General features: G+C 42.4%; 1 protein-coding gene across 4 annotated transcripts; it reads right to left on the bottom strand.

The window, feature by feature from the left end:
• Nucleotides 1-57: 57 nt before the first annotated feature.
• Nucleotides 58-8,121, bottom strand: AKAP17A (A-kinase anchoring protein 17A). 4 transcript variants are annotated; one of them, XM_072931919.1, is made up of 6 exons: nt 8,029-8,121; nt 7,563-7,694; nt 6,480-7,222; nt 4,280-4,428; nt 3,409-3,649; nt 58-1,978 (listed from the first exon to the last, which is right to left on the bottom strand). In XM_072931919.1, exons 3-6 carry the CDS (start codon nt 7,152-7,154, stop codon nt 1,082-1,084), a joined length of 1,962 nt encoding a protein of 653 aa, XP_072788020.1. In that variant the 5' UTR covers nt 7,155-7,222; nt 7,563-7,694; nt 8,029-8,121; the 3' UTR covers nt 58-1,081. The 4 variants fall into 4 exon arrangements, with proteins under 4 accessions (XP_072788020.1, XP_041573119.2, XP_041573124.2 ...); XM_041717185.2 differs by having other exon boundaries at nt 6,480-7,694; XM_041717190.2 differs by lacking the exon at nt 8,029-8,121 and having other exon boundaries at nt 7,666-7,924.
• Nucleotides 8,122-8,474: the final 353 nt, after the last annotated feature.

Here is an 8,474-nt window from a genome sequence, read left to right on the forward strand (position 1 = left end):
GGTTCTTAACACAACACTTCTGCAGATTTTAATATACTGACACATGAAAACAGCGACTTCAGTTCACTGGAAACAGTTTTCTTTTTAATTTTACCATAAAAATGCAAAATAAACTCTTTCACTCTAACATTATAGCTTTTAATATTCCTGAGCTGCATTTTAAAAGCAAAAGTATTCTTAAATTGATTTAACAAGAGACACTGCAGCCTTACTTTTCAACCACACAAGTAAAAATAATTTAGCAAGAAGGCCCCTTTTTCCAGACAATGTTTAGCTCTTTATGTACCTGAAAAAAAGTTTCAAGTAGTCCTATGCCACCTGACATAATTACAAAGCCAAATATGTCAACAAAAATATCAGAACAACTTTCAACCATTTTAGCACTGCTTGTTACTTCCTACACCAGGTGTGCCTCTCTTACATGGAAAGTATTATAACAAAGGCATTACATGCCAGAATAATTTGGGCCACAAAGCTTGGCATCATACAGACATATGAAGGAATCAAAGCAGTTTAAAAGGTATCCTGCATTACTTTATAGTCAGTTTTAAGAAAAAATATCAAAGTCCTGCTATCCATCTCAGTCAATAAAAACTCTACTTTGTTAAACATGAGTTCACTGAATGCACCAGGAAACACTTTAAATCAAATCTGTATGTAATAGCTTGTTACCTCTGAAGTTCCTATAGCTGGCACCCATGTACTTCTTAAGCCAAATTAGGTGATAAAAATGAAATTCATTAAAATGAAGGTTTAGAAAACTGAAACTGAAGAGAACAGGTTGCCTTTTAGCATTTTAGGAACTTGAGCACAAGCACAGGTGATTATACCTATATTGTGGTAGAAACCTAGAAAGAGACAACAAAGGAAGGAAGGTAAAAAAAATCAGGCATCTCTTTTCTTGATTTCAGGGACTAGATGCAAGCTAAGAATTGGTTCAAACAATTGTGTTTTCTATAGCAGTCACACCAATGAGGTCTGGCGTCCAATTTTGTGGCCCTTTTGTCCTACCATAGCCTTTCAAAGGAGCCAAGGCCTCCATTACACACTCTGGGTAAGTACTCCTCTGCTTATTCAGCGATCACCTTCGGTGCCTTCGTCTCCTGCTCACACTTCTGCGACTACAACTCCTTTCTCTTCTGTCCCGCCTCCGCTCCCTGCTGCGCGTTCTTCTGTAGCGGGAACGCCTGCGGCTTGTGCTCCTTCGCCGAGGACTGCGGCTTCGCCGAGGGCTGTAACTTCTGCTGGAGTGTCTGTGATACCGCCTGTCTTTCCTATGCTTTTCGTCCCGGTAACTCGCATCCCTTCTGTGCCTGCTGCTCTCCCGCCTACCCTTACTCTCATCACTGTTTATGCTGCTACATGAATGGCTCTTTCTTCTCCTTGGCTCTGTTCCACGTTTGTCCTGCTCACAGGGCAAGTCCTTCTTGCAAGTGCTCTGGTCATAGCTAGAGAGGCTCTTCTGGTCCTGGTTTTCGGTGGGAACACATGAAAGTACCCGCAAACCTCTTTTGTCAGAGCACCTCTCAGAGTCTGTAGTAGGAAGATTCTGACCTTCTTTGACATGAACTTTGTCATGAATGTTGCCATTTAAGTACTTGCATTGAGTGTTTACACTTTCAGGGGATGCTACTTCTATTTGAGAGCCAGGAGCCAGTTTGCCTGTAACAGCCTGTCCTGAGGTAGAAGTGATGCAGCTGGATGACACAGTGTGGGGAACAGTGCTAGGGCTTTTCAGCATGTCAGTCTGAGATGCTTTGGTTTCTTCTTTGTTTTGATTAACTGCATCCATTTTCTTGCTCAGAAGATTGTTCAGTAGTTTCTCCCTCAGTTCCTTTTCTTTTCTCTGCAACCCCAGTGCTCTCTCTTTTTCCTCTTCCACACGTTTAAGCTCAGCCTCCTGGAGCCTTCGTGTCTCCTCTATCTGCTGAAGACAAATCTTTTCTTCATTCTGCTCTTGCTCCAAAAGCTTTACTGCCTGAAAAACAGTCAAATGGAAGAGTGAACAAAAAATACCTGCTCCTGCTTCCAAGTTACAACATAACACAAAGGCAGCAATGTGGCAATAAAATCTAATCAACAGAACTTAGCCATTCCAAAATAAAACAGTGTTTCCTTTTCAAAGGGAAAAAAATCAAAACCAATCAAACAAGAAAACCCATTAATCCAAAACTGCTGTGAGTTGAAACATTATTTGCTCAAAATTCTTGAGAGGAAATTTTGTCTTCATGTCTCCTCAATATAACAAAAGTAACAACATGTGAAATCTGCAGAATTGAAATATATTTATGAGGGTCAAAACGTGAAGGTTTCAGTCAAATTTAAGATTTCAAAATTCAGTCAAATTAAAAAGGTTTTAAATTTTATTGAAAATAACTTCTTTTAGATTATTGTCATCTGTGGCCCGTAGATGACTTTAAGTCCACAAAAACAGCAAGTAATTAAATGGACAATTATTATGTAGAAACTGATTGTCATTTTGTCAACCACCTTAAAAATTCACAATACTGGAAAAGGTCACGATACTGGAAAAGGTTCAAACCTTTTTCTATTTTGACCTAGTCAAGTGGCTCAGTATAGACCTCAGAATTCTCTAAATGAAAGAAACACACTCTCTGTTTCATCAGACAACCTTTCTATTCCACAGCTACAAAGTTAAAAAGCCTGCAAAAGGCATTTCTCCCTTCTTCTAGTATGTAACTGATCTGTACATAGCATTGTGAGTTCAAAAACACTCCTGAAGTGCACTGGCATCAAGAAAAAAAGCCATGCTTTTCCACGCAGATTTTCATTTCTATAGAAAATATTTCACATTTAGTACACCCTAATATGGTTTCATCCAAGTCTTAAGCTTCAGTGTTTCAGTGAAAAAAATAACAATACTGTTAGAGAGACAGGATTTAACATTTGAAACCTTTTCTGACAGTACTTTTCCAACAGAAGAAACATTCTGCACATTTCAAACACAGACTAATGAAAGTTCATTACTTTAGTTGCTTTGATACTGCAAAAACGGTGAACAGAATGCTGTGAGGCAGATGGGAAACAGCATCCAAACCATAATTAGAAAAGGAGTCTTGCATTTTATTCTCTGTAGTTAGCTCACTTCATCATGCTCACATGTTCTTCTACTGGACTTAAGAAAACCTGACAATTAATTTACAGATAAAAAATGCTATTCAGGACTCTAGGTTCAAGCTCACTTACCATTTACCTAAAAGTGCATATCTTACCAAGAGACAAACACTGTTTCATTGTGCTTTTCTGAGATTCTGGTCTAAGGAATAGCAGCTGCAGAGAAGTAAACCTTGTGTTTACTGAACAATGCTTCCCACCTCCTCTCAAGCCAGCAAAGGGCTTTGTTCTGTTGGGCTCTTCATTAGCTTGTGAAATAAATAATGAAGTTACCTTTGCTCTGCTTAGCAGTTCTGCAATTAGTCTAATGGACTGAAGATTTCTCTGAGCTAACAAGAGCTTCCTTTCTTCTAGCTTTATCTTCTCTTGAAGTTTTCTCTGTTCTTCAGCTTGAAGCTTTTCAAGTTGCTTTTTGTTTCGTCGAACTTCACGATCTTTCTGTTTCTGTTCTCTCTTGCGCAGCTTTTCTTCTCTTTTTCTCTCTCTCTCATATTCTTCAAGCTCCCTCTGCTTCCTAAAGAGATAAATATTCTTGCCTTATCTAGGCAAAGCACAATTTCAAAATCCTATTGTATGTATAGTACATTTTATACTTCAAGTAAATTTATTTCTAAATAAGTCATGTTGATGAAGAACAGAAGTAGAAAACGTAACATTTTAACGTTACTTGTGATAGCAAACAGTCATATTCTGTCTATTTTTAAATACAATTGGAATTCAAAGAAAAAAAATTGCTACAGCAAAGAATTGTGTTTTGAACTTTGTCCAGAGACAATAACAACGCATGAGGCAGCTGGGCAGAGAATTATCACAGCAAGAATATTAAGCCAATGAATGTGTGCAGTGGTGGTGGGTTTTATTTCTGTGATTAGGACAAAATGGTAGCTTCTGCTAAAGGCCAAGGGTCTCTGAAACTAGGTGTCTAATGGCAACAATTTTAGGAAATATTCTGAATATTTTGCCGGTTTAATATTTTGAACTGAACATATGCATAAATAGTAAACTAAACCACACTCAGCTTTAAGTGCTTCACTTTAGCTACATGCAATTTGTGCTTGTTTTCTATCTTCTGATGCTGATATGAAGGAGCAGTTTTGTTAGGCCTGATTGTTAAAACTATAACTGAACAATAAACGACAAATACCTTTCTTCTTCTTTTTGTTTCTCCTCAGCTTCTTTCTCTTTACGTTTTTGTTCTTCTCTCTGCTTTTCAAGCTCTTGAAGCTTTTGCCTTTCAAGCTGACGCTTCTTAATTGATGCATCACTGAGATGTTTTGTTGAGTCAAAAGAAACCTTTACATGATACAATTGAAAACAGTTTTAAGGAAACAGAAAAATAATCAAAAATTACAACATGACAATTTTAACATAGACTTTGGTGTAAGTACAATCAGATGTGTAAAACCTTCTTCAAAACAAAGGGAACTTCTCTATGTGCCCAGAGAAAACAGCTGGGCACATAGAGAACCTGTTGTAATCAGGTAATTGGGTACTAAATGTGTGCACAAAAGTAGCAAAATCAGATACCACTTCTGTGTCTCACAACCAAAAATAAACCCCAGTGTGGCTGAGCCTCTGTCTGTCCAATGTTTTCAATGTGTCAGAATAGGCATGTACAGAACTCTTATTAATGCAAGCTGTTAGCGATTGTACAGCACTGTGTAGAAAGAGGTTTAAATAAAGGCCTTCCTTTCTGTCTAAAACTGTGATCCTTAAATTCAGCGGAAGACATAGTCCTACAGCATTCAGCACCTGGTTCAAGGCTCCCCACCAATTCTAAAACCAAGATTACCCAATTGAGAAGACCCCAAGTCATGGGAACAGAAAGAAAAGAAAAGAAATACACACACATCTGAAAAATGAGACTTCAGAGGCACTCAGCTTCCAGGATATATGAACACACCTTGGTCATGTCCAGCTGCGTGCTGGAACAGGACACCACCAGACATGGCAGCCCTAGTGTCCTAATCTCCAATTCTGAGTGCAGGCAGGGATCTATAACACATTTCCACAGACCCATGGTCATTGAACCATGGGGCAGAGAACAAGGAGCACAGCCTCTGCAGTTTAATCTTCTCAGGTTTCATGCAAAATTATGTTTCACTAACAGACTGAGAGGACAAAAGGTACAGACAAGGTGTGGTGACCTTGTATGACAGAGAGCTGCTGCCCTGACAGGGCAGCTGCCAGGAAGGCATGACTCTTCTTGCACAGCCATACTAAATTTGGGAACCCTGATCTCCTGCACGTAAATGACAGGTTGAGTTTCACCAGGTCAAGGCACAGTTTCTATCTCACAACTGACAAGCTTTGATAACAAGATAAAAGATTACAGTATTTTACTTACACTGGCTAAACTACAATTTGAATAAATATCTGTATGTTCCCACATTGTACAAAGGAATACTCAAGGTTTTTTTCTGAAATACACTCCCTGGTTTGATGAATGACTAATGAGCACACCAAAATACATCCACAAACATTTTACTCAACCAATATGTAAATGTACAGACCACCCCCAAAAAGAGTAAGTTTTCTTGAGGCCATGCTTTCAAAGACACTACATCTGAACAGACTGCCTTGTTCTCTCCTGTCACAGCTGTTATTTCTAAGACAATGAGATTACAGAAAATTACTTCTGGAAAACTCTGTACGTAAATATTATGAAACAAGCATAGGAAATTTAGAGGAAGCTGTGCTACAAATGAAAATTATCATTTAAATTTTTGTGGGGCCTTCCTGTATATCAGGTACACTAACGATTAACTGTGTATTTCCCAGAGCAGAAAGGCCACATGCTACTAAACTTTTTAGTTCTGACCTTTGACTGATAGCCCTAGCAATCAATGCAGGAGCCAAATACAGATATGGTGAAATTCTTCCCCAAAATGTCTCTCTGTAGTGAACACATGGAAGAAAAATGCACTTTACAGTCAATCTTCTGGTGAAATTTGTCTGAACTTGTTCAGAACTGGAATTTTAAGTGAAATTGTGATTTATAAACACATATTATTTTCTAAAGCAATTTAGAAAATCGTGTTCATAAACTTGATCCTTCCATCAACAGTTCTCATTTCTAGAACCATCTTGTTAAGGAAAAAAAAACAAAACCCCACTCACTTGAGTAATGTGATTAAATACATAGTCAACTAACACATTTTTCTACCAACATTTTCCTTTAAAATTGTATTATGTCTGTCCCATAAAGCCACATTAATGCTGCCAATGTCACCCGTTGCCATCACTGCGGTATACAGATAAAGGATTCAAGCACTATGGAAGTAACATTTACTTGTACTCAGCCCTTCATGTGGGCTCCCACACAAAAGACTGCAGTCTCTCACCTTTATATTGCAAGCCACTGCTTTGCCATCATCGCCCTTGTACATCAGCTTCATCCCTCGCAGGGCGTTCATGGCCTCGATGAATCCTGCATACTCCCGGTACTGAACATAGGCTTCAAAGTTTAAATGGCCTCCAAAGCTGAAAGTGTGAAAATTCCTGCCAGTCATCTCTTCTCTGTAAGGGTCCAGCATGGGTATGTCCACGTTACGGATTTCTCCAAATTTCTGGAAAACTTTTATAAGGACTTCTTCACTTGGCTTTTCTGAGCCAGTCTCCTTTGCTGCAAACCACTTACAAGGCAAACCCTCCAGGTGAATAGTGTCTGGCCTTTCCCCAGGCAAGGTTTCGTTCATATCTTTTGCATCACGGAAAAATGAGTCCCAGTCATGTCTGGTAGGAAAGTCAATCTTGTATTCTGCAGCACGCACTTTTAAAATGTCAGAGAAGCCACTCAGCTTTATTGTTTTGCCATCAAGGCATGCCAGAAAAGACTTAACCAAACTTTTGTTCTCAACTTCTCCTTCAAACCTAATGAAATCCATTGTGCTTTTAGAAATCCGCAGAGTGGAAAACTGATGAGTTTGCACCATCCCCTTCAGTCTTTCCATCACTTCCCAGTTCGAAATGGATTTTCCCGGTTGCTTCAGCTGAGGAAGTGCCACACTGATGGTCATTTTTGTAATGGGTTTAAGGTATAACCCACAGGGAGCACAGAGCTCTACAGCTTCTGATGTATCATGAACTATTGTTGCAGCAGCCATAACAAAGAAAAAGCATAGGATAAAAAAATAAAAGATGCAAGTTTAAGTTGCAGGCCAACAGTAGTCAAACAAAATAGCCCTTATCCATAAATAATTTAATTCTTTGGCGATTTAACCATTCCCAAGTTAAAACGAAGTCTCTTAACACAAGAGTGTATTAGATAATTACAACCGAGTAGTACAAACATCTTAAATTACTTTACAACCACCAGAGCCTATAAGTAATTAAATCTCTGTAAGGCCACTGAATAGAAAACTAGAAGCTGATGACAGTCTTAGGAATACATGATGTTGGTATGTGATTGCTCAGAAAGCAGCTACCCTTTCTCAGGAGGGAAGGGACTGGCGGCGCGAAGTCACACCGCCCCCAAATCTACTTAACAACCAGTGCACCCCAGCAGGCTGGCGCCGAGGCGGATCTCACGTTCTCCGGAAGGAAGACCTGGAAAGTGTCTGCAACGAGAGAAAAGCGCCCCTTTTATTTAAAAGCCCGAAGCCCCAGCGCCCCTCTCTGCCGGCAGCAGCGAGCAGCCTCCGCAGGACAAGGCTGGGTAACACCGCGGATCACACCGGAGCCGGAGCCCACCGCCGGCAGCTGCCCCCGGCGGGCGGAGCTCGGCCGGCGGGCGGGGGGACACCCCGGGAAGACGCCCGCGGGAAAAGCGCCCCTGGCCGATGCCGGAGCTCACCCGCACCCCCGCCGCCGGCTGAGGCGCGTCCCCCGGCAGGCAGAGCCGGCCCCGCGCCCCCCGCCCCGCTGCCCGGGCGGGACCCCCGCCCGCCTCACCCGCAGCCGCCGGGACGCGCCACCCCGCGTGCGCCGCCGCCGCTTCCGCTTCCGCGCGGCCGCGGCCCGCGGGAGCGCCTCCTGCGGCGGGACAGCGCCGCCCTGCGGCGGGGCGGGACGCGCGGCCCGCGATCCCGGCCCCCGCTGGGACCCTCCAGTGCCGTGCCGTGCCCTGCCCTGTCCTGCCCTGCCGAGCCGTGCCGAGCCGAGCCGTGCCGAGCCGTGCCGAGCGCACACCCGGAGTCTGGGGACAGCTGGGACTCGCTGCATGGCCGTGTTCCCCCTTGCCCAGAATCTTTTCAGTGGGAAAAGAACCTGTGCGTCACCGAGTCCAGCCTGGGACTGGGCACCAGTGTGGCAATAAACCATGGCACTGGGTGCCGCGTCCGGCCTTTCCTTAAACACCCCCAGGGAAGGTGACGGCACCACCTCCCTGGGCAGCCCGT

This window comes from Taeniopygia guttata, chromosome 1 (genome assembly GCF_048771995.1).
Source record: "Taeniopygia guttata chromosome 1, bTaeGut7.mat, whole genome shotgun sequence".
NCBI lineage: Eukaryota > Metazoa > Chordata > Aves > Passeriformes > Estrildidae > Taeniopygia > Taeniopygia guttata.